The 26800-nt window shown below is 33.8% G+C and overlaps 4 protein-coding genes and 1 long non-coding RNA gene across 7 annotated transcripts in view; 3 read left to right on the top strand and 2 right to left on the bottom strand.

Annotated features, from left to right (window-relative positions):
- Positions 1–12323, top strand: part of LOC127092447 (pentatricopeptide repeat-containing protein At1g62350) — a 29782-nt gene extending 17459 nt beyond the window's left edge. Inside the window, exons 3-5 of one of the 2 annotated variants that reach the window (XR_007792180.1) lie at positions 4330–4426; positions 5016–5092; positions 12261–12323. The gene's annotated coding sequence lies outside the window, so the exon portion shown is untranslated. Of the gene's footprint in view, positions 1–4329; positions 4427–4554; positions 4651–5015; positions 5093–12260 lie in introns of those variants that run through there. The other variant, XR_007792181.1, reaches the window with a different exon arrangement.
- Positions 1364–22541, bottom strand: LOC127092449 (uncharacterized). Its single transcript, XR_007792182.1, has 2 exons — positions 22138–22541; positions 1364–1628 (listed from the first exon to the last, which is right to left on the bottom strand). It is a non-coding gene; the product is annotated as an uncharacterized LOC127092449 (long non-coding RNA).
- On the top strand, positions 1405–24381 carry LOC127092448 (pentatricopeptide repeat-containing protein At1g62350). The gene is made up of 3 exons (XM_051031320.1): positions 1405–1444; positions 21954–22251; positions 23437–24381. Exons 2-3 carry the CDS (start codon positions 21958–21960, stop codon positions 23860–23862), a joined length of 720 nt encoding a protein of 239 aa, XP_050887277.1. The 5' UTR covers positions 1405–1444; positions 21954–21957; the 3' UTR covers positions 23863–24381.
- LOC127092443 (protein HUA2-LIKE 2) lies at positions 12404–19209 on the top strand. Its single transcript, XM_051031314.1, has 9 exons — positions 12404–14249; positions 14625–15078; positions 16484–16592; positions 16706–16818; positions 16931–17115; positions 17223–17709; positions 17862–18312; positions 18437–18604; positions 18716–19209. Exons 1-9 carry the CDS (start codon positions 12538–12540, stop codon positions 18739–18741), a joined length of 3705 nt encoding a protein of 1234 aa, XP_050887271.1. The 5' UTR covers positions 12404–12537; the 3' UTR covers positions 18742–19209.
- A 2083-nt stretch (positions 24382–26464) lies between the features above and the next one.
- Positions 26465–26800, bottom strand: part of LOC127092445 (ATP-dependent DNA helicase homolog RECG, chloroplastic) — a 34713-nt gene continuing 34377 nt past the window's right edge. For both annotated transcript variants that reach the window (XM_051031317.1, XM_051031316.1), the window contains exon 17: positions 26465–26726. In XM_051031317.1, coding sequence (XP_050887274.1) covers positions 26634–26726 — 93 coding nt within the window. In that variant the 3' untranslated portion in view covers positions 26465–26633. The remainder of the gene's footprint in view (positions 26727–26800) is intronic.

Raw genomic sequence — 26800 nt, forward strand, 5'->3', positions numbered from 1 at the left:
GAAAACAAAATATGAATTATATGTTTGTTATTTTTTTTATCATTCTTTTTTTTTAATTGTGTTTGCTAATAGAGATATGGTTGACAAACAACCAAGATACATATATGGTCGGGTGTCTCAACAAGCTTCAATGCGTATAAAGAGAGTCAAAACATTATGAGTGGATGCAGAGTCATCTCAGCTTGTTAAGAGATTGTCTTCCCATGGACATGTTTCTCTGGCTAATGACAAAACACCTCTGCTCCTGTTCATGCCCCTGATGTCGTCGTTGTACGTGCGAATCTTCCTCTTCTAAACTCACATTTTCTTCTCAAACAATCCATAAATAATAAATCACAAGCCAAAGACATCTCTTTTACTTGTGATCATGTTTTCATCCACAATATTCTTTTTTTATTTTGACATTTTATTTTATTTTTCTTTAACCATGAAAAATAAAATAAAAAAAATAAAAAAGAAAGAACTATAATCCCATTTTCTTTTGAATTTCCCCCTTTTGTTATTATTTTTATTTATATTGTTATTATTTTTATCAAATATATTATTATTATTATTATTATTATTATTATTCAATTTGCTTAATCTATTTTTGAATAAATATACATTAGATTTTAATATCAATCTATTAAACTTAAACTATTATTATTATTATTATTATTATTATTATTATCATTATTATTATTTAATTCATTTTGAATTATGTTAAAAAAAGAATTTTAATGAAAATGCTATTCAAATAGAACCTGATTTTAATTTCGTGTGGCTTTATCAAATTCATTTTTAAATCGGTGATTAATTTAACTTTTATTTTATTTGATCATCACAAATACTTTTGAATAATAATAAGTGACTAAAATTAACTAATGGTGTAAATCTTAAAATAAATGGCTATGTAAGATTTTCTTTTAGTTTAATCATCACAATTAAATATTTAATAAAATATTAAATTTAACATATTTTAATTTAACAAAAATCAAAATATAGTTACAATATAAAATTTACTTTTAATTTGACCATTATAAATTTTAAAGTCAATAACTAAACCAGATTTTCTTTTAATTTAATTATCACAAATGCTTTTAAAAAAAATAAAATCTAAATAAAAAACCTCAATGACAATAACCTCAAATCAAATTTTAATTTTGATATTATATAAATTACAAAAATAATTCATATTAAAAACAAATCAACTCTATTTTTTATTAATATTCTCTCAACACACGTCCTTTTTAAACAAATCAACCATTTTATATTTAAAGTTTATTTAACATGGATGAGTACTGCTTTTCCATTTATTTAAATTGAGCCTAACCAATTTTTTTTTTACGTTTACCATTTTCCTCTGTTAGTAGAATTCTCAACATTTAATAAATGGATAAGTTTGAATCATTTCCATTCAAGACACAGTCACCGTCACTTGCTATAGCCTAGAGAAAATCGATATCTTAATGCTGCGACTTGCACTGCGAAGAGTTTCTTCAACTTCTACATCCACCGTCGTTAAACCCTCTTCCCGATCCATTTTCGGTTCGGCTTCTAAACCGAGCCTATCAATATGGAGGCGGAAGAAAGAGTTGGGTAAAGAAGGTCTCATCATTACCAAAGAACTCAAAAGACTCCAACCCGACCTGGTTCGTCTCGACCGCTTTGTCCGGTCCAACGTTTCTCGCTTGCTCAAGTCCGACCTCGTCTCCGTCCTCTTTGAATTCCAAAGACAGGATAATGTCTTCCTCTCCATGAAGGTTCCGTTTTTATCTTTCTTTTTTCAAAGTTTAACGTAATTTATATGCATTGTGCACTATTTTTACATATGCATTCAATTCATGACGAGTAGATAGTATAAAATTGATATCATGAAGTAATTTGATTATATGTATGTGTAAAAGAGAAATATTGGTGTATATAAATTAAATCCTTTTATTTTTTCAATATTCTTATCACTAATTTAGTCTTAAAATTGTGGGTAGTTCATAAAATTAAGACTTTGTCTGGATTGACGGAATGGGATGAATCAGAGTGGTATGGAATGAAGTGCTGTTCAATTGTTTGGATCATTTAAAATTGAATGGAGTGGAACATAGAATGAAGTGGTGTTCAATTGTTTGGATCATTTAAAATCGAATGGAGTGGAACATAGAATGAAGTGGTATGGATTCCATTCCATTTTATCACTTACCACTATATTTCTTCCTCTCTGACAACTTGAGTTTGTTCTGTCCTAAATTTTCAAACAATGGAATGGAATCTTCCTTCCGCTTTGCTCCATTCCGCATCATTTCACTTTGCTCCTTTTTATTCTGTTCCTTTCATTTTATGATATCCAATCATAACTAAATAAGTTCGTTGGGTGAATTTCAATGTTTTGTAAACCCAATTATGGAACCAACTATAACTCTCGATCATGTTTCAACGAAGTTGAACCGCTCAATCAGCAGCTTAGGCACAATTGAAACAATCAAATAGAGAAACGGTACACAATGTCGGTTCACGGTTCAAAAGGTTGAACCATATGAACACCGAATTCGTGAATTGTCGATCAAATTAGTGTTTTGAAATGCAAATTCAGGAACTAAATTGAATTATTCAAAAAGGACGAATTTTGATCAAAGATTTTCATGCAACTCTCATCTATTTGAAATGGAGCCTTGGTGCAATGGTCGAAGTTTCTTCCCTGTGAGATGCAAATACAATAATGTTGGGCCAACCTGATTGCATTTGTAAACTGCCTAGGTCTATAAATGTATATGTTTGTAACTGTTTCTATTTTGTTGTATGTTTGTATCTGATGGAATAGAGTAGGGGAAGCAAAATCTGAATATTCAGTTTCAATTTAGTGTTTATTACGGACAAGGTAAAATGTTAAAATGTTATCCAATTTGTGGTGTTTGCATTGTTTTAGCTAATTGGTCTAAAATATTGAAATGCATTAGTTGTTTATTGACAAATCTTTTCTTTCTCAGTTGTACGATATAGTTCGCAAAGAAATATGGTACCGGCCGGACATGTTCTTTTACAGGGACATGCTTATGATGCTTGCAAGAAACAAAAGGGTGGATGAAACAAAGAGGGTGTGGGAAGATTTGAAAAGAGAGGGAGTTTTATTTGATCAACATACATTTGGAGACATTGTTAGAGCCTATCTAGATAGTGGATTGACCTCAGAGGCTATGGACATATATGAAGAAATGAGACAATCTCCCGAGCCGCCTCTGTCGTTGCCTTTTCGTGTAATATTAAAAGGACTCATTCCATATCCGGTGTTAAGAGAGAAAATAAAAGACGACTTTTTAGAGATTTTCCCGGATATGATCATCTATGATCCTCCTGAGGACTTGTTTGAAGATCATGAGAAACACAGGGATGGTACTGATACTGACATTTATTGACGAGGTGATGGATTTTAATGGACCTCCTTGCATTAAGGATCTGACACTTGGAGCATGAACAAAAATATGCGGGGAATGAGAGAGTTTCTGATACCATCATCTGCAATATGCTGTAACAAATTCTTTTGATAGAGATATTGAAGTTTGCGGCATATGTTTATACAATGAAGCAGCATGATGCCATGCAATGTTGAAACGAGGTAGCTGATGTTTGAGTAACCTCATTTTTTCTCGCTTTTCTGTGATGATTCCGGCGTTGTGATTTTCAGACGGCTCTGTCTCGCTCTTTTCATCATTATACTCGATAGGATGAATGAATATTGATGATACATTACCTGATTTCTTAGGTTAGAAATAGATGTTGTTCAAGTGGAAATATTTGGATATGCTTCTCAAGTTAAGAGGAAATCTCATTACTTTTCAAGTGTTTGTGTTTTTATGCAACGTGTTCAATATGCTCAAAATCTTTTTAACCAAGGAAGCATGTTTTAGGGAATTGTTTATCTCACTCTAATAAGGGTAAGGGGAAATTGTTTATCTCACTCTAATAAGGGTAAGGGTAAGGGATTTTTCTACTTTTTTTTTATCTTAATCAAATTGCTCTTTATCCTCAAAGAAACAAAAATGATTGGCTATTCTAATCCAGAAGATCATCTTGAAAGGTTTGAAGTTTAGACTTAGGGGCTGATGTTTTAATTCACACATGAAAGTTGTTGGAAAAACTTTAATCGAAATTGTGTTTGCATGCTTGAGGAGATTGTTTCATATCACTCAATTACTAATATTACTTTTCCTATGTTAGTACATTTTTGAAGCAAGAAGTGGATGGAATAATGTATAGACATGGAAATAGTAAAACAATATTGACAAGAAAAACCAAAACCTGCAGTAGCCGATTCATTGGAAACTGGCCTCTTTAAATCCCAAATAATTTCTGAAACAGCTTGCAGTTGACCAGGAGTAAGAGTGTAGGGAAGGAGCTCCAAAACCTTCTTGGTGAGACAGGACCATTCCTCAATACACACACTGAAGACTGCTAGGTAAATAATCTTATTTTTTTATGTAATCAATTGATATTGATGGACTAAAACTTATATTTCTCACAATGTTTGGTAAAAATAAATACTTTTAGGCCATCTCATATTATTTTCCCCTTTCTGCCGGGCAGCCTTGTCTTGAATCTGAAGGAAGCTACTAGTTCCAAGAATGGAAGAGCTCCCGTTTTCAACCCAATAGCCTCACGATGGGAGGATATGGAGGAATTGTCTTAGAAATGAATAATTTTGAAGGTTTAGGAGGAAGATGAACATCTAAAATGAAGAAATCCCCTAAACTTAAGCTCCCTTTTAGTATTTAAGGGAGTTATGTTAATATTGAAGTAGTTTCCTTTATGATAAAAGCTTAATATTGCTAATTTGCTATATATCCTATGCTTGTCTCATAGACAACATAATAATGTGGGAAAAACACGGTTTTACTCCCTAATGTAGTTTTTATATCTTCGATTTCAATATCTTTCCTTCTCATCCTTCAACTTCCAATTTGGCGCACCATAAGTGTGTCTGTATTTTTTATTTTCTTGGTTTGTTGACACTTCATTTGACAGTTCAAGTTCATTGCTTCTGGCAGGTCAGTGAGCCGGAGAAGTGGGGTTACTCTACTGATTGGAAGAAAGTGGTTGTTTACTTTTTTGGCACCCAACAGATGTAAGTATGCTTATAACAACTGATTTAGAAATATAAAAACTCAGTAATGAAAATATACCATTCTCAAATTTTGTAATCGAGGCAACTAAAATATTTTGTTTTGACAAAAGGTAGCTTAGTTTAAGAATCATATGATATCAATTGTATTATGATAGCTTATGGGTATTCAGTTTGGTTTCGATATTAAGCTTTCTCTTCTTTACTATCATTATTTCTAGGAGCTTGCTTCACACTAGGCTGATTTGCATCTTATAATTTATGGTATTTACATGAAATGCTGATTCTCCTTTTTAGTTTGCACAATTGTATTATTTGAGAACACATGTTTGTTGTTTTATCTCAGCATAATACAAGATTATAATCTTGAGCCATCATAGGCTACATAAGGGGACCATGTTTGTTTACATGGCAGATATGTTTTTTGAAATTTTTTAGTAGTAGCAACTATTAACTAAGGTCTGTTCTGGTTGTTCGTGTCGGACAGTTAGACCAGATTTAAATATGTTAGTAGGGCATGATAAATATCTTACTATTTTAAACTTCATTTTAGCTTATCTCATTCATTCTTAATCCTTCTGCCTATTATAACCATGTCATACTGTTGTTACTGACTTATTTTTAATAGTTCTGCCTTAGATTAATGATTGTCTTTATGCTCTGTTGCTGAATATTTAATACAAGTTTGTCTTTAAGCTATGCCTTTTGAGTATTGATTATTAGAATATGTTGCTACTATCCTTTTGAGTATTGATTCTTTGAATATGATACTACTACCGGAGAGAAATGGAAAAACTGTCTATTAGTTATTCTAATTCTACAAGTTAAGCAAACTCATACTTATAGGGTACAATGAATTAGTTAGACTCAGTACTTATGAGTGTTGAGCTGTATCCAATCAGAACAACTAACATTACACCTACAATAGAATCTAGAACAAAATGCTAAAGTTCACTTAATCTAGCATTCACTGGAGCTTAGTTTGCCAGGGATGACACAAAGCAAGACTGGAGCTTAGTTTGCCAGGGATGACACAAAGCAAGGCGGAAGAAGCATTAGATATCTAACATAACACAAATAGAATCCAGAACAACTATGAATGTTCACTTAATCTAGCATTCATTGGAGCTTAGTTTGCTAGTGATGACACAAAGCAAGGCAGAAACATTAGATAATAAGCTGGCTCATTTTCAGGTGGAGGACATGAGGAATCTCTATGTTTTCCTCCTAAAAGGAGGAAATTACAGAGGAGGATCTGGAGCCATGGAACTAAGCTGCACAAGCTCTGATTACCATATTGGAATTTGATGCAAGAGAGAAAAGAGCAAGAAACTAAGAGAAACTAGTATCAAGAATATATACTATACTGAATAACAACGGAAGTTTATTGAATACCTACAGACGAAATACCTACATACAGTGTTACAGAATTGAAATGTTACATAGACAAATGAAATTACAACAGGTTCCAAAGAAATTTGAGAGTCTCGAGTCTCAAAAATTCAAGAACTTGGTTTCTCCCAATCAATACAAGGATTTTTAATTGGTGTTGAGAGATTAAAAGTGAATACACAATATGTTTACAACGAAGATGATAACCTTGCACTCAAGGCTAACCCACAGAAACTCTCCTTTCACACTTAATTCCTTAGACACAATCTAACTATTCAAGTTTATCCATGAGAGAGAATTATGTTACGTGTTTGTGTTAACAGTATTTGATGCATATAAGACCCCTAGAGTAAATCATCAGAATTGTGTTAACAGTATTTGATGCATATAAGACCCCTAGAGTAAATCACCAGAATTAAGAAAGTTGGTTGGAGTATTAAGTTTGTTGACTATTTGTAAAATTTTACAAGTTTATTTTTAGGAGAGATAATTATTTAATGTTTGTGCAAGAGTGTTTAATGCATATTGCAGAAAAAAATGTAATATATTTATAGGTATACGAGTAAAGAAATAATTAAAGCACTTTCAAATTTGAAGAGAGTCTTATAAAAAGGGATAAAGAAAAATTTCACGAGTGTCTTATAATTAGGGACGAAGGTAGTATAAATGTTTTTCGAGTTTATTTTCAATTTTTAATGTGGGGTCTGCAACAGACTCTGCTATACTGGGATATCGGTTTTGATGGGATGCTTTGCTCCACTGTGGTGTTATTAACTTCTTTTGATGTGACATCTGAGTTATTTGGTTATGTTGTCAATAGTATGCTATAGCGCAATAGTATGGCGGTGGTAGGGTTCGGCTCAACGCTTTTGGCTTGTGAGCCGCCGTCAGCAATAGAAGTTGTTGCGGCCGTTAATTGTGGTCCCAAACCACTATCACATCCACCATTAGGGTTTTGGGAATAAATTCTTCAAATTCTTTTTTTATAAACATTGTATTTTTAAGATTATAAATTTCAATCCAAACTCTTTTAAGGGTTCTATTCTTCACTCTGTTATGTTCTTGCTCACAAACAATTGTGTCGTTTTCTTGCTCACAAACAATTGTTTTGTTCTTCTTCCTACTTTTAATTTAGTTATGTTCTTCTTTGTTTAAGTTTTATTGCTCTACACTTAAGGTTCTTTAACTATTAAGTATGATAATATCATGGTCTCTTTAATGTTGTGTATTTTTATTTTATTTTATTCGAGTATTTGTGTATACTTTGTTTGTACACTGATTTAGGGGATCTACTATACCACTATATCATTTTAGGGGATCTGTGCTACAGAGCGCTATCCGAGATGAACAACAACTATTTGGTGCCTTTTCAATTATCATATTTACTGCCTTTGGCAAAGTGATAACCTGGTTCCATGCCTTATGCTGCCTTACGTAACTTTCACTAACACTAACTCCACACACTTTCCCTTTGTTTTCTGTGGCGTAATATATTTTACTCTATGTTATCAAACTCGGCTGTTATCTCGGCATGGCCGTGCTGTTCCGACACAGATGGGTGACTCGGCTTGAACGACTGCGATAATGAGATTGGATTCAGAACGATGCCACTCTGACTTGGTCGCTCCGGCCACGCAGCTGTATATGATATTACCCTTAAATTTTTAAGGATAGCAAGGTTATTTTATTGAATTTTATTGACATTTTGAAATATGTTTTGTTTAAAAGACTCGTGGCTTTTATTTTTAAATATGAATACTTCATGAATTTTGATTAATTTATTTTAGTTTTTAACAATTGTGTTTAGTTGTATTAACTATATTAGTGTCCGCGTGACTAAATATCAGCCGTTCCGCACCCCGCTCTCGTTCCATTCTACTTTTGGGGATGGCCATGTCTCACAGCTATCCGAGATTGATAACATAACATAGGTTTTGACCATCTTAGCCTTAGTACTCTTCAAAATTTACTCATGATGGGTACTTAGTATATCAGGCCATCCTTCTCAACTAAGGGAAGTTTTATTAGATGTTGAAATGCTACATGATTTGAGAGTCTTCCTCAAGCCTTGTGTTGTGGGTTCTACTCCAGATAAGATGACGCAGGATCAAGCTCATTTGCAGGAACTGTATTAAATTTATGGGAACTGAATATATCATTGCATAGCATAGTTTATCAGAAACTTAGAAATCCCAATAGGTGGGAAAATGGTTATGAAAATTCAAGGGTAAATGTTGTTTACAGTGGTAGAAAAGTATTTGGGAGAAAAGATTGTGATCTCAAATTTTATTATTCCATCAACTAACTGACAAAAATTAATACTTCTATAGTTGTGATTGTATATTGAGTCAGTACTAGTATATTATTGCTTGTATTGTATATGTATTTTTGATGAGTGAGGTGGATGAGGGTTTCAACTGCTGCATTTTAGGTTGGAGATTTATTGTTGTAAATAATGTATTTTTATATTTAATTGTAGTAATTTGTATTTGACCCATTAATCCAATAGCTACTTTTATATATTAAGTACATACTTTAGTTTCCACCAATTAGGCATGACAACATAACCCGTACCCCTTGGGACCCACCTGAACCAACCCTGAGTTTGACGGGAAAAATCCGTTTTGACTGGATTTCAAGTCACTAACTTCATGGCATTACCCACACACTTCTCCTACTTATTCACATTGCCTAGTGACAAGGAAATAGCGACATTAGATAGTATTGGTATTAGGTTCTAGAGCCATTGACCTCATGCCACCTTTACCGACACACTTCTTTTACTTATTCACCTTGTCCTACTAACAAGGAAATACCCCACATTTGATGTACCCGTATAACTACAAGTCAAGAAGATGTCCAAATAAGTACATCTATAATTTTACAAAATGTCCTTCATATTTCAAGTGTCTACCATCCCAATTTCCTTGCTTCTCACCAAAAACCTATCATGTAATATATTTTTTTTATATCAATGCTTGTGTTATCTATTACCAGAATTTGGAGAGGAAGTGTTAGAGAATGGAATGACCTTTTTTACTTGAATAACTATAATCTTCCCCCTAATCTACTTGATGACAACTTCTTTTCTCGCCAAACCCCCTCAACAAATTAGGACTGTTGAGGGAATAAATTGGCACTCGTTAGATCAAACTAGAGCTATGTTATTCCAAAATAAGATTCCCTAAGAAATTTTGGGGGAAATCGGTTTTTGCTGAATCTTATCTCATAAGTCGTTCACCTTGTGTACTTGCCTCTATTTTGGGGGAAATCGGTTTTTGCTGAATCTTATCTCATAAGTCGTTCTATCTTGATGTGTTGACCTCTAGTAATCTTATTCTCGGAATATTTAAGTGTACTTCATTTGTTCATGTTCATAGTGATGGTAGATGGAATCTTGATTCCAGAGCCTTAAAATATTTATTTATAGGATACTCTTCCATCCAAAAAGGGGTAGAATCAAACCTAGTAAAACAAAAGAACCAAAATCCAGCTCCACCGTTGCACTAGAGATCTACATCTTCCAACTGTCCTTATGAAAGATACTAGAACATGTACCATTAAGCCACTCTATCCCCTATCCTACTATCTATGCTTTGAACTGATCTCACCTGTACATAAAGCATTGTCTGGCAGGAAATGGAAGCCTGAGATAAGAACAATAACAATGCGTGAGAATTTGTTCCTCTACCAAATTGAAAGAAACCAGTAGGTGCAAACCCATGGTAGAACATAAGGATGATGGATCTATTGCAAGGTACAATGCAAAATTGGTAGCCGAAGAATTCACTCAAACCTATGTAGTGGGTTACTTGGAAATATTTGCTCTAATTGCAAAAATGGACAATTGTCAAGGTGAAATTATCTTATGCAACTAATGTGGTTGGAGCTTGTAACAATTTGCTAGAGAACGTGAGGATGAGATTTACATGGAATTGCCCCTGGATATAAATTGCCATTGTATTATTTGGGCTAAGACAATCATCACTAGCATGGTTTGAAAGTTTCACTAAAGTTATGGTAGGTTTGGGCTTCAAACAAAATTTAAGAGACCATGTTTTTAGTTTATGTAGATGATCATATAATGATGAAGAGGAGCAACTACGGCCAGGCCAATACTCAGTCAAGGATCTCGAGGTTAAGGCCTTGGAAAAATTGAAGTGTTTTTTGAGAATTGCAGTGACCCACTCTAACAAAGGAACTTTCATATTCCAACAAAAATAAATAACTGATCTTCCTCAAGAGGCTGACAGGGCAGCACGCAAGCCTTCCTTCAACTACATCAATTGATCCGATATAAAGTTGGGGAATGCAGAAGCTGTTGCAATTGATAAGGAAATGTCTAAAAGGTTAGTCGACAAATTAATGCTGCTCTAGAAGGAAAGCTTAGCCATCCGATTCATGCACAAACCAAAGAAGATTTATTTACTAGTTGCACTCCTAGCCTTGCAATATTTGAAAGGAACCCAAAGTAGATTAATTTTCTTCGAACGTAATGGAAGTGCAGGGCTTGAACCATATATTGATGCTAACTATATATGTTCAATTATGGATAAAAACTACATGATATTGTACATTCCTAGTTGGAATCTTGTGACTTGAAAGAGTAATAACAAAGTGTAACATCCAGATCCAGTGTCAGTGTCAGAGTTTATGACAATGACACATGATATATGTAAACAGCTATGACTGAAGATCATCTTGGTAGATTTGAGAATAAAGTGAGATGAATCAATGGAACTTTATTGTGATAATTAATCTGTTTTAGCATAGTCCAAAATCCAATACAGTGTAATAGAACTAAACACATTGAAGTTGCCAGACACTTAATCCAAGAAAAATAGAAAGTGTCGTCCATCTATCTCTTTCCAAGGCAACCTTGCAGATTTTCTAATTTAGGGGACTAACAACAATAACTTTAAAAGGATTGTTTCCAAATTGAGAATGGTAGATATTCATTCACCAGCATGAGGGGGAGATTAACAATATATTTTTTATAATTTTTAGTAATAGTAACTTGTATTTGGCCCATTAGGTTTAGAATAGTCCATTTCAACACAGTAGGTCTTATACATGATTCATAAATTTTAAATATATCAAATATTACTTCTTGAGGTTTATGAAGAATGGTTGTGTGACATAGCATTGGCCTGTCTTGAAGAACATCTGGTTATGTAAACTTGAGGTTTTGAACAGATTGTTGGAAGATTGTTGAGGCACATTTTGTTTTTGAAACTAGCCGTTTATTTATGTATTTGAGAATTGCTCCTTATTTTTGGCCATCCGATGATTAAAGGTTATGCTAACAAGTATCCTAAGAGCACTAGTAAAGAAGCCAAAAGTGGAAGCTTTTATTGGAAACAACAATATAAACCTTTTTAAAAGTTGAATGCACCATTTTGCTACACAATTTCGCTATTTGTTTTCTTAACCAATGTCCCAAGAGCAATCATTAGCATTTTCCAATGATAAATACAGTTGGATTTGAATACATTTGAATAAATGCTCTTTTGAGGGAATGAAGTAATTTAAACCAACCTTATAGGGTAAAAAGATAGTATCAGAACGTGAAGTTTGAAAGTCTATTTCTTCATTGGTTATCTGGTTGAAAAAGTGGCCATTGTTACTCTGTTTCAATGTAGACTTCTAGGTAATTTGAGTACTGAAAGCATTTTTTTCCTGATAAAAGTAATAGTGAACTTATTTTAATTCTTTGTTCTCTCTTTATCATCTAGTTTCTCCCTTGCACATAAGATCTTACTTTTTTTTGTGTGTGCAGTGCTTTCTGCAATCCTGCTGATATTGAAGCATTTACTGAGGAGAAAAAACAGTCTCTTGTGAAACGTCAAGGAAAGGGTGCTGACTTTGTTCGTGCTGTTAAGGAGATTGTTGATAGCTATGAAAAATTAAAAAAAGAGAGACAACTTGGTGAGGCATCAAAGAAGGAGCTTACTGATAATTTTGCTTCTATACAATCGCCTAAGCCCATTACTTACTCTTCTCGAAAGAAATCTGCTGGCGACTTGTGCCCACAGGGCTTCATAACAGATAGACATATGCCAGTTCGAAGGAATAGAAGAAGCTCATCGCGGGTCCAAACCATTATGTTTCCCTGTAATGATGGTGGAAAAAATTCTGGCAGCCAATTAACCAATGCAGCTCAGGGTGCATCTGTACGAAGGAATAAACGTCTTAGGAAGTCGCCTGATCTTGCTGGCTGTAATGATTTTGATTCATCTGCTTTGGTCTTGAATGATAACATGGAGGACAAAGGCAACAGCTCTGAAATTCTTACAATTGATTCTGATGAATTTAGCCTGAATGAGGATAGTGCAATGGATTCAAATTTTAAACACACGGAAACTATTGAATGCCCTGAAGAAGATGAGCTGAACAAAGGCCTTGATCTTAAAATAAAGGGTGTGGTCAATAAGAAGAAAAGAAACCACAATAGGAAGAGGGCAACCAATGATTCTACCAAGCCAACCATTGAGTCTTCTAAGCCAACCGTTAGACTTGAGGAGGAACTTGGTTTGCGGAATTCCAGTCAAAGTTCCCAGAATATTTGCAGAAATTCTGAAGAAAGATGCTTTGAGCAAGATGGAGATGAACACCTGCCCCTTGTGAAACGAGCAAGAGTCAGAATGGGTAAATCATCTTCCACAGAGGGAGAACTCAATAGCATTCTACATGCTCCAGTGAAAAGCTATAAGGAAGATATTAGCCCGCCTTCCCAGATGATAGATTCCTCAAATCCCGAAAATGGAAGCAATGCTCCAGGGAAAAGCTGTAAGGAAGATATTAGCCCACCATCCCAGATGATAGATTCCTCAAATTGTGAAAATGGAACCAATGCTCCAGGGAAAAGCTTTAAGGAAGGTATTAGCCCACCATCCCAGATGATAGATTCCTGGAATCGTGAAAATGGAAGCTCTCTTGATGCAGGCTCATCCGTCCTGATTGGAACTGTGGAAAGTTTTTCTCCTTCAAAGAATTTTGCACCATGTTTTGAAAATCAGATTTGTAATAATAAGAGAGATCAAACATTCTGCTCTGTGGATTGTGAAGCTGCTTTACCTCCATCTAAACGTCTTCATCGAGCTTTAGAAGCCATGTCAGCTAATGCTGCGGAAGAAGGTCAGGCTCGCATAGAATCATCAGCCTCCAGAATGACATCAATTGGCACATGCTGTATATCTGCTATCAAGACAAGCCAAAATATGACTATTAATGATCATGAAGGTGGTAGTTTAGAGCTGCAAAAGTTCAATGCCTGTGATGGTGATTCTTCTCATATCATTGTGCATAGTTTGCCAGCTAATTCAAATCAAGTGGATAAGCTGTCAACCAGGTTCCAACCACAAAAAACTGGCACAGATGTTCTCGCAGGTGCTGCAGATAAAGTTGAAGAACTCAGTGATTTTGTGGTTTGTCATGCTACTAATGCGGATTCGGAAATTCAGGTTCATAGGGAAATTTCTCCAAATTTTGATTCAAAATGTTATGAAGTTGAAAGCAATCAAGATTTACCTGACCTGTCATTACCACCAATTAGTGAAGACAATATTATAACATCGAATCATTCAAATACAACATCTGATGCATCAGAGCACAATGGAATAAGCCATCTTTCCGTGGCAGATGTGATTAAGAAAGAAGTTATTTCCCCTCAAAATAATATTGCTCTGCCTCAGAATGAGGTTGCTATTTCTGAGGATATGAAGTGTCTGACGCCAGTAGTTGTGGATGTTGACAGAGCAAATGACATGTAAGCTTAGTTGTGGTTTTCTATAGTTCTTGGCCTAATCTTTTTGATACAAATCTTCACAGCAAAATTAGTAAAAGAACAATCTTTATAGTCTTAAATTACTTTTTTTTTGTTTATCTCTCTTGTCTGTTATGATATTTTGTTATAGAATTTACCTTGGTAGACTTTTGCTTTCCTCATTTAGATCATATCCATTTTTGTATTTAGATCATATTGAAAGTTTGTTATGATGGAATCCTATGAAGTGACTTGATATCTTTTATTCTTGTTACATTTTTAGCTAAATATTAAATGAGACCAATGATTGAGTAAAAGTTATTTGTGCTCCATTTCTTTTATTTCTAGAATAGTCCTGTGACTGTACCTCAATTTCAGGAGTGAGGTCATAAAAGAGGTAAAGTGTAAAGGACCAGAGGAGGATTTGAATTCTGTTTCAACATCTGACTGTCTGGGTCAAAAGGTTATTTCGGGCATTCGGTCAAGTACATCCCTGACAGATGGGGGAGACTGCCTTCCACAAGGATCACCTCCAAACACGTCAATTTGCAATGTATCCACATCAGACAGTAGTAATATGCTTCACAATGGAAGTTGTAGTCCTGATGTACATTTACACCAGAAACAAACTTTTTCTGGTCCCGTTGATGAAAATAAGTATGGATCTGAGGCAACTCAACAATCAAGATCAATGGGCAAGTCAACTGAAGCGGGTCGGGCTGCTCTGCTTTATTTTGAAGCAATGCTTGGGACATTGAAAAGGACAAAGGAAAGTATTGGCCGAGCAACACGTATAGCTATTGACTGTGCAAAGTTTGGCATTGCAGCTAAGGTAATACAAATTTCTCGTTCTTTTAAAAAGTTCCCTCACCTCTAATCTGAAAATGTTCTGTTGTTGAATCTGAATTGTGAATACTTGTTGATTTAGATTAGCTCTACTTTTATCCTTGTAATTCGTCTATTTATGATTTTTTTGGAAGTTTTTGTGACCATTGAGCCCCATCCAATCTGAATCTTCCATGTGCGTTTTATAAGAAACAAGTCAAAGATTATATGGTCTGCATTTATAGTCACATTCCTCTTGTTCTGTTGTGTTTCCACTTTGAGGGGGAAGAGCGGGGATATTGTTACAAAAAGCATGGTAAAATTCAGTTGTCTCATGTGCCCTTGTTCTTAAATATGAATTGATTTTTAACCTCTTCTAAAAATGATCTCAAGGTGAATGGTGCGATTAGGAATTGTTTCTGCATCCCAATGTTGGACTGTTAATACTTGAGTTTAATATTGAAAATGAGTTAGGTATGGATTCTATGGGCGGATCATTTTGATTTTTCAAGACCAATAAATTGGAGGGAAGGTCTCTTGAAGACTGTTTATTCAATTGCTTAATGGGTTGCCTTGAGTCATCACTGTTTTTTCATTTTTTTACCTCCCCAATCATAAAATACAAGCTTTCATTGAATTTTTTTATTTAATTAATTAATTAATTATAGTTAGTTTTCTACAATATTATCATTGGATCTCTTGCTGGCTGTTACCTAATACGTAATACTTGAAGCCTAATATAATATAATATAATATAATATAATATAATATAATATAATATAATATAATATAATATATAATATTAACACTATTAAGAGGTCTAACAGAAAGCTTGGGTTCTAACCTCATTAGAGTTTATTGAGTTTGCTTGTCAAAGTGTAACTTAGAATATGGAGCATGTATTTACTCTTTTTGATTGTGTGGTAAGACTAGACAGAATAAGATTAAAAATAACGAAATTAAAGAGTGTTGAGGTAACAGATATAGTAGAAAAATGGTGAAAAATAGACTTAGGTGGTTTGAGCATGTAGAGGGAAGACCTGTAGATTCTGCGGTAAGGAAAGTAGATCAGATGGAGAGGAGTCAAACAGCTAGATGTAGAGGAAGACCTAAAAAACTTTAAGAGAAGTTATTAAGAAAGATCTCGAGATTAACAAATTAGATAGAAACATGGTCCTGAATAGAATATTGTGGCAGTATTTGATCCATGTGACAGACCCCCACTTAGTGTGATAAGGCTTGATTGTTGTATGTTCTGTTATTATTCTTTTGGCGTCTGGGCATCAATGGGAGTTAAAGTCATTGAATAGGCATTGCTGTTATTTTCTTTGCAAAATTGTTTATTTTATAAAATTTTCCATGTCTTTTATTGATACCATATGCATATTTTGAGATGTTGGGCTGTGTTACAGGTCATGGAAATTCTTGCCCACAATCTTGAAAATGAATCAAGTCTGCATCGGAGGGTAGATTTGTTTTTTCTTGTTGACTCTATTGCACAGTTTTCTAGAGGTTTAAAAGGTAACTTGTTTATTGCTTTACTGCCCGAGTCTTGTTGACCAAAAGAGAAGAAAGAGTACATTGAAGCCAACAGTTAATAAATAATTGATATTTAAGATGTCTGATTTTTCCAGGTGATGTTTGTTTAGTTTATTCCTCCGCTATCCAAGCAGTCCTCCCTCGACTATTATCCGCTGCTGTTCCTCCTGGAAATGCTGCACAAGAGAACCGTAGGCAATGTCTTAAGGCAAGTTAATTAAGGTTCATTTTAAGTATAGAGTTAGAACTCTATGCTTTTATTTGTTACGGCTATGTTTTATTATCATTCTTTGTTAATATTATCTTTTAACTTTGTATAGGTTTTAAGGCTGTGGTTGGAGAGAAAAATCCTACCAGAACCCATGGTTCGCCACCTTATCCGGGAATTGGATTTGTATAGTTCAATTTCTGCAGGTGTCTTTTCACGACGATCATTAAAAACAGAGAGGGCTATGGATGACCCTATAAGAGAAATGGAGGGTATGCATGTTGACGAATATGGAAGGTTTGATTTTGTTTGTAGAATTTTTTTCTATTAATATGCATACACTGCTGGCAGTTTTTTTTTGGGTGATCAGGATAGTGTACTTAAACATTCATTTGATCTTGTAGCAACTCAAGTTTGCAGCTACCTGGATTTTGCATGCCCCGAATGCTCAAAGACGAAGATGAAGATGACAATGAAGAGAGTGATTCCGATGGAGGGAATTTTGAGGCTGTCACACCTGAGCATATTTCTGAAGTACATGAAATGACTTCTACAATTGATAAACACAGGCATATCTTAGAAGATGTTGATGGTGAACTTGAAATGGAAGATGTTGCTCCCACTCATGATGTTGAAATGAATTCATTTTGCAATGTTGAAAGAGGAAATACCTCACAGTTTGAGAAGAATATCTCCCTGTCCGCTGCCCCTCTACCTCAGCCTGTGCCTCAATCTTCCCCACTTCCACCATCAGCCCCTCCACCACCCCCACCACCTCCACCACCCCCACCACCTCCTCCCCCACCACCCCTTCCTATGCCACACCTTGTTGCATCTAGCTCTGATCCATGTAGTGCTGTATTTAATTCAAGAGGTCATGCAGAATCACAGGTATGTTTCACAACTTTCTCTTAAGATTTCACACCTTGTTTCATCTACTTCTGATCCATATTGTACTGTATTTAACTCGAGAGCTCATACAATAATCAATGGCACCAAGAAGTAATAACTAATGGTGTCCTTTCTACTCTGTTCTTTTGTAGTGTGTGAAAGACAATCCACTTCACCCCATGGCTCAGCCATCGGCTGCACCAAGGAGTAACCATCCTAGTAGTGATGCAGTACACTATCATGGCTCAGAATATAGAGAAGTGCACATGCCAGAGTCTACTTGCTCTTTCAACAGTTTCCCTGTACCACCAGTAAATTATCAACATTCTGATGGTGTTGCTATGAATAATAGAGGATATTCTATAAGGCCACCATGTCATGTGCCGTCAAATCAATTTTCTTTTGTTCACGGGGAACATCATGTGAGACATCAAAGGGAGGTTCCACCACCACCACCACCACCACCACCACCTCCTTACTCCAACAGGCAACACTTTGCGGAGAACTTGGAGAGAGAGCACTTCTATAATAATAATCATGAAAGATTAAAACCGCCTCCATATGATTACCGAGAGAGATGGGATGTACCCCCACCTTATTCTGGTAAGATTAGGACAATAGATATACGTATTTTGATGGTTTTCGTTGTAGCGAATATTCATGTTGATTGACCATGCAATGGTTTTTTGTTGATTTGTATATTGAAATAGTATTTTTTATTGTGTAGGTCCTAGATATCCGGACGAAGATATGCCTTCCCCATATGGGTGTCATCCATGTGAACCACCTAGAGTACCAGGTCATGGGTGGAGATTTCCTCCTCGGTCAATGAATCACAGGAACACCATGCCATTTAGACCACCCTTTGAAGATTCAATTCCAGTTACAAACAGAGGTCCATCCCCTCTTACCACTATTTTTCCTCTCCTATGATAATTCTTTATTAGATGATCTTTTTGGACCCTTTGACTTTGGAGATTACTGAAAAATTATGTTTGCATGTCAGGTCCAAACTTTTGGCGGCCTAGGTGATAGTAACCAAGGATCCAAGTCTGGTATGCTTCCGATTAACTGTTGAGTTGTCCTTCAACTAACAATAGGGTTTGTGGTACTCATGTTTCCCTCCTTGATTACTAGGTATAACTGTCTTTTTCAACCCGAACTCTGGCTTTGTTTAGGAGGGGTTTATGGTCCATCATTCTGTACATGCAGGACTCCTTGAAGGAGGATTCAACATAATCTGCACATGACTTGTGAATGTATCACTAGATTTGTTGTACATATGTATTTAAGCCTGTTTTGCAAAATGCAGGGCAGGAAGAGTCATTGTAGAGTTGTGGGAGAGGTGTAACTTTAACTTAGGTGGTGTCAAAATTTTTCCCTGCAAAGTTTTTATAATTTATTTTATGATATCCCGTACAGAATTTAGATCAGTATATATATAAATTTCAGTGAATATTTCCTGGAATTGTTCTTAATAGAGGAAAACTTCTCTGCCAACTCAACTGTATTCTCTCATTCCATGTTTTACTTTGATATATTTGATATGCCAAGTGCCAACACAAGCCAGCCCATGGCCTGTTAGGTGGTTGCCAATTCTTCTGCTGTTCTTACATAAGTATAGTGGTATGGCATGCTTGTCAAACTTGAACTTTTGATCGAAAAGAAACTATTCCATTGTGTGCATCACTACCTTTGTGTGTACTCAGGGCCAGCCTTAGAAAACATAGTAGGAAGAAATTTGATTTTTTAGCCAACTATACTTTGGTGTTTGGAGCTAAAAATACTTCTCTTCAAGTCTTCAAAACTAGTACTCTTGTACATGTATTTTTTAAGGGGATTTATTAAATTACTTAGGAACCACCTGAAAATATTTGAATTCCCTTAAATTTTGGGGATATATCTTTAAAAATTAGGGGTATTTAAGTATTTTTATGTTGTTTTAGGGTACATTAAAAAATCTCTTTTTTAAATATCAGTAATATTACATGTACCAATTGAAATTTCGAGGCACTTGGCTTTTAGAACCAGAGTTGGGCCAAGTTGTTAACGAAGATGAGTGTTCAAAGTTCTTTTTGTGTGGGCGTAAGCAACAAAAATACAGATATATTCAGAGTTGTCAAAAGTTACTAGAAGAGATGAGAATTATTGGCACTATGGAGTTTGATGTGTAGGTTGTTTCTTTGCATCATGCAACGTTTTAAATTAGAAAGATGGTCAATCTGATCGAGACACTAGATTAATGGGAAGACAGATACATCATTGGTCGGATTGCATAATTGTTGATCCAATTTATTTAAAAAATATTTATCAACATAAAATTATCATATAAATATTAGTTATGGGATCTTATGTTTTTTAATCCATTTTATTACATTTGAAAAAAATTCTCTCAAGAACACAAACAAATCTCGCATCAAATTCAATTCTCACATTTTTTTCAAGCTTCTCTCGCAATATCTACTCCTGCTCATTCAAACCAAGCATTTTCATCAACTTTTACTCTTTTTCATTCAAGCAAATATTTATCTCTCATATTTGATAATTTTTTCATTCTTGTTTTTTCTTTGATAATTTTTTCATTCTTGTTTTTTCTGCTTTTGATGCAGGCAATACAATTTTATAAATGATTTCAGTTAAACTCCATTAAGTTACATTCAATAGAAACGAGTTAAGTCACATTTAGTTACATCATTTGTTTGAATCCTTTTGCATTTGGATTGTAGGGTGTGTGTTGCGGTTTCTCCTGATGTGAGATAATTCAGATTCTAAAATCCACACAATTTTAAAAATTCAGATTTTAAAATCTAAACCCTAATACGGAAAACAAAATATGAATTATATGTTTGTTATTTTTTTTATCATTCTTTTTTTTTTAATTGTGTTTGCTAATAGAGATATGGTTGACAAACAACCAAGATACATATATGGTCGGGTGTCTCAACAAGCTTCAATGCGTACAAAGAGAGTCAAAACATTATGAGTGGATGGAGAGTCATCTCAGTTTGTTAAGAGATTGTCTTCCCATGGACATGTTTCTCTGGCTAATGACAAAACACCTCTGCTCCTGTTCATGCCCCTGATGTCGTCATTGTACGTGCGAATCTTCCTCTTCTAAACTCACATTTTCTTCTCAAACAATCCATAAATAATAAATCACAAGCCAAAGGCATCTCTTTTACTTGTGATCATGTTTTCATCCACAATATTCTTTTTTTATTATTCTTTAACCATGAAAAATAAAATAAAAAAGAAAGAACTATAATCCCATTTTCTTTTGAATTTCCCCCTTTTGTTATTATTTTTATTTATATTGTTATTATTTTTATCAAATATATTATTATTATTATTATTATTATTATTATTCAATTTGCTTAATCTATTTTTGAATAAATATACATTAGATTTTAATATCAATCTATTAAACTTAAACTATTATTATTATTATTATTATTATTATTATTATTATTATTATTATTATCATTATTATTTAATTCATTTTGAATTATGTTAAAAAAAGAATTTTAATGAAAATGCTATTCAATTAGAACCTGATTTTAATTTCGTGTGGCTTTATCAAATTCATTTTTAAATCGATGATTAATTTAACTTTTATTTTATTTGATCATCACAAATACTTTTGAATAATAATAAGTGACTAAAATTAACTAATTGTGTAAATCTCAAAATAAATGGCTATGTAAGATTTTCTTTTAGTTTAATCATCACAATTAAATATTTAATAAAATATTAAATTTAACATATTTTAATTTAACAAAAATCAAAATATAGTCACAATATAAAATTTACTTTTAATTTGACCATTATAAATTTTAAAGTCAATAACTAAACCAGATTTTTTTTTAATTTAATTATCACAAATGCTTTTTAAAAAAAATAAAATCTAAATAAAAAACCTCAATGACAATAACCTCAAATCAAATTTTAATTTTGATATTATATAAATTACAAAAATAATTCATATTAAAAACAAATCAACTCTATTTTTTATTAATATTCTCTCAACACACGTCCTTTTTTAACCAATCAACCATTTTATATTTAAAGTTTATTTAACATGGATTAGTACTGCTTTTCCATTTATTTAAATTGAGCCTAACCAATTTTTTTTTAGTTTACCATTTTCCTCTGTTAGTAGAATTCTCAACATTTAATAAATGGATAAGGTTGAATCATTTCCATTCAACACACAGTCACCGTCACAGCCTAGAGAAAACCGATACCTTAATGCTGCCACTTGCACTGCGAAGAGTTTCTTCAACTTCTACATCCACCGTCGTTAAACCCTCTTCCCGGTCCATTTTCGGTTCGGCTTCTAAACCGAGCCTATCAATATGGAGGCGGAAGAAAGAGTTGGGTAAAGAAGGTCTCATCATTACCAAAGAGCTCAAAAGACTCCAACCCGACCCGGTTCGTCTCGACCGCTTTGTCCGGTCCAACGTTTCTCGCTTGCTCAAGTCCGACCTCGTCTCCGTCCTCTTTGAATTCCAAAGACAGGATAATGTCTTCCTCTCCATGAAGGTTCCGTTTTTATCTTTCTTTTTTCAAAGTTTAACCTAATTTATATGCATTGTGCACTATTTTTACCTATGCATTCAATTCATGGCAAGTAGATATTATAAAATTTATATCATGAAGTAATTTGATTAAATGTAGGTGGAAAAGAGAAATATTGGTGTATATAAATTAAATCCTTTTATTTTTTCAATATTCTTATCACTAATTTAGTCTTAAAATTGTGGGGTGGGGAGTAGCAGAGTGGTATGGAATGAAGTGGTGTTCAATTGTTCAGATGATGCAGAGTGATATGATGCAGAGTCTTAAAATTTAGGACAGAACAAACTCAAGTTCTTCGTTCCACCCAAGTCAGAGAGGAAGAAAATGAAATCACTTACCACTACATTTCTTCCTCTCTGACTTGGGTGGAACGAAGAACTTGAGTTTGTTCTGTCCTAAATTTTCAAACAATGGAATGGAATCTTTATTCTGCTTTGCCCCATTCCACATCATTTCACTCCGCTCCTTTTTATTCTGCTCCGTTCATTTTATGATATCCAATCATAATCATAGCTAAAGAAATTTTAAAATGTTGGGTGAATTTCAATGTTTTGTAAACCCAATTATAGAACCAACTATAACTCTCAATCATGTTTCAACGAAGTTGAACCGCTCAATCAGCAGCTTAGGCACAATTGAAGCGATCAAATAGAGAAACTGTAGACAATGTCGGTTCAGGGTTCAAAAGGTTGAACCATATGAACTCCGAATTCGTGAATTGTCGATCAAATTAGTGTTTTGAACTGCAAATTCAGGAACTAAATTGAATTATTCAAAAAGGACGAATTTTGATCAAAGATTTTCATGCAACTGTCATCTATTTGAAATGGAGCCTTGGTGCAATGGTCGAAGTTTCTTCCCTGTGAGATGCAAATACAATAATGTTGGGCCAACCTGATTGCATTTGTAAACTGCCCAGGTCTATAAATGTATATGTTTGTAACTGTTTCTATTTTGTTGTATGTTTGTATCTGACGGAATAGAGTAGGGGAAGCAAAATCTGAATATTCAGTTTCAATTTAGTGTTTATTACGGACAAGGTAAAATGTTAAAATGTTATCCAATTTGTGGTGTTTGCATTGTTTTAGTTAATTGGTCTAAAATATTGAAATGCATTAGTTGTTTATTGACAAATCTTTTCTTTCTCAGTTGTACGATATAGTTCGCAAAGAAATATGGTACCGGCCGGACATGTTCTTTTACAGGGACATGCTTATGATGCTTGCAAGAAACAAAAGGGTGGATGAAACAAAGAGGGTGTGGGAAGATTTGAAAAGAGAGGGAGTTTTATTTGATCAACATACATTTGGAGACATTGTTAGAGCCTATCTAGATAGTGGATTGACCTCAGAGGCTATGGACATATATGAAGAAATGAGACAATCTCCCGAGCCGCCTCTGTCGTTGCCTTTTCGTGTAATATTAAAAGGACTCATTCCATATCCGGTGTTAAGAGAGAAAATAAAAGACGACTTTTTAGAGATTTTCCCGGATATGATCATCTATGATCCTCCTGAGGACTTGTTTGAAGATCATGAGAAGCACAGGGATGGTACTAATACTGACATTTATTGACGAGGTGATGGATTTTAATGGACCTCCTTGCATTAAGGATCTGATACTTGGAGCATGAACAAAAATATGCGGGGAATGAGAGAGTTTCTGATACCATCATCTGCAATATGCTGTAACAAATTCTTTTGATAGAGATATTGAAGTTTGCGGCATATGTTTATACAATGAAGCAGCATGATGCCATGCAATGTTGAAACGAGGTAGCTGATGTTCGAGTAACCTCATTTTTTCTTGCTTTTCTGTGATGATTCCGGCGTTGTGATTTTCAGACGGCTCTGTCTCGCTCTTTTCATAATTATACTCGATAGGATGAATGAATATTGATGATACTTTACCTGATTTCTTAGGTTAGAAATAGATGTTGTTCAAGTGGAAATATCTATACACAAATGTTTTCTTTTGATAATTATATTCAGTGTGTTTATTTTGGTCCCATGCTCGAATTGTTTATATCAAAATATTTGGATATGCTTCTCAAGTTAAGCGGAAATCTCATTACTTTTCAAGTGTTTGTGTTTTTATGCAACGTGTTCAATATGCTCAAAATCTTTTTAACCAAGGAAGCATGTTTTAGGGAATTGTTTATCTCACTCTAATAAGGGTAATAAGGGTATTCTTGGACGCACATTTTTTATATAAAAACATGTCTTTAAGTGAGACATTTTTCATATTTTTTCTAAAATTTAGTTTAGAGATGATTTTTTGACATATTCCATAAAGAATTTTTCTAACTTATCAATTCAGTGACAAATCTAAAAATAAAAATACACTTTTGATTTTGTAAAGCGGGAATTTGAAATAATGTCACATTTGTATGTTAGTCATAATTCTAGAAGTGTTTTCCCAAAAGTATCAAGAGGCAAATTTGATAAAAACAACATCATGCATGTCTTCTTCACAATTAAGTACACATTTTCCTTCAAACCCCTTAAAAAAATTATTCCACTCTCAATCAAGGTTTGAACTCCAAAATTTCATTCTTGTATTTCAGTACATTGAAAGGAATAAAAGATATTGGAATTTAAGATAAAGTTCATGTATATTCTTTATTGTTCACATTAATCTGATTTTTGAGTTGAAAAAGTTACGTTGAGTCAGAAAAGAATTTTAGATGAGTTTATACTGAAATGCATTTTCATATTCTTCAAAGTTCATTTCAGACCGTTTATCCTCTATTTTATTAGACATTTTAAAATTTGAACTTAATAATATAACAAGCATGATTCTCTGCTATAGAAAAACACATGTTATGAACAAATAATTGAATGAAAATCATTAGATGACAGAACAAATTATACTCTAATACTTGACTATTTGAAAAGTGAGTCTATGTTGAAAAGTTCTAGATCCTCAAAATTTGAGTAAAACTTCAAATCAAAATCAAAGTACATACATTCTCTAAAGCATGGGTACTTCTAAAATGATGAAGTATCGATACTGGGTACGCACTCGTATCAGGTACTAGTATTGTATTCGTGGTACTTCATTTTTTTTTATTATTCGATTTTGAATGAAATTTGTGGTTTTCTCAAATATCAATATAGTATATTTATGTGTTTTAATTTAGTTGTCATTGTATCTTAATATTATTTTTGGTTTTTTCAATTTTTTATAGTGGTATTTTGTTATGGATTTAATAATTTAATTCCCTACTCATATATTTTATAAAAAAAATCTTAATTTTTATTAACGTAACCGTACTTTGATTTTTTTAAATACCATATTCCGTATCAGTACTATCCGCACTGGATACCGTATCCGTACCTATGCATAATAATAACCTACATTTTTACATAAAATATTGATAAAAGCTAACTTGAGTGTCAAAATCTTTACATGTACCGTCCCTCCATGACAACAATCAGAACCACCCATATTTGGTCCACTTCACAACTACACAAACAATTCACCACGAAGATCAGATTATAAGAGTCACTTTCTCATAAAACTATATGGTTAAGGAAATTAAAAATAAATAAAAACTTTTTTTTTACGAGTGAGGGCTCATCCTTTATACATTTTGGAATCACAATAACAGTTAGATATCCTTGTGAGCGGTAAGACGCTGTCTTAACATTTTTTACACAACAAATTATAGCAATTACAATGTCTATTCATAAATCTTTAAACTGTTTCTATTAAAAAGGTTGCACATTTTCGATCACCTAAAAATTAGGTTAACCACTTGTATACTTATGATTATTGGGTTTTGACATTAAATATATCTATATACTACCTACTGGACATAACTCGTCATATTTCTAAAATGAGACACCACTTAGACAGTATTCATAAAATTATCCAATTTTTGTTGTTTAAATAACACCGCAGTATTACAAAGATATTAACGGTATAATTATGATCTTTCTTGCACTTCTTATTACAAAATCATTGATAACCCACATATCAAAGTTCTTTAAAAAAATTACTTTCAATATTAAGCCATACAATTTAATCTAATGTGACATATGTTGCAGGTCATTTTCTATTAACCGGTAAAGAAATTGGTGCCCTCCAAAAATGAGGCCTTGTTAGATCGAATCTCTCGAGAATATGCTCAACTGCGACTGCCATCAATGGTTACAAGGAAGAAGAAGAAGAAGAATCACAGCCAAAACATGATAAAAAGATAACAATGAACTTCCAAGATATTAACATCAGCCTAAAGATTAAATCTGTCTACATAACCAAAGAAGGGCCTATTAAACTATTTACATTACAAAATTATCACAATAAACAGGCCAACTCTTTAATACCCCATCAAGACTTGCTCAATCGCCTAGCAGGCACAGCGGCTGTCTTATGCCAAGCTCCAGTTTAAGTGCAGGAAATTGCTCCAGATCAGGGGAGGCACTTAAGATTTTCTGTTCACAATCAGTTACAGAAAATTAACAGGATAACTAAGGCAATAAAGGTAAAAAGAATCATCATAAAATCA

Source organism: Lathyrus oleraceus, chromosome 6 (genome assembly GCF_024323335.1).
Source record: "Lathyrus oleraceus cultivar Zhongwan6 chromosome 6, CAAS_Psat_ZW6_1.0, whole genome shotgun sequence".
Classification (NCBI taxonomy): domain Eukaryota; kingdom Viridiplantae; phylum Streptophyta; class Magnoliopsida; order Fabales; family Fabaceae; genus Lathyrus; species Lathyrus oleraceus.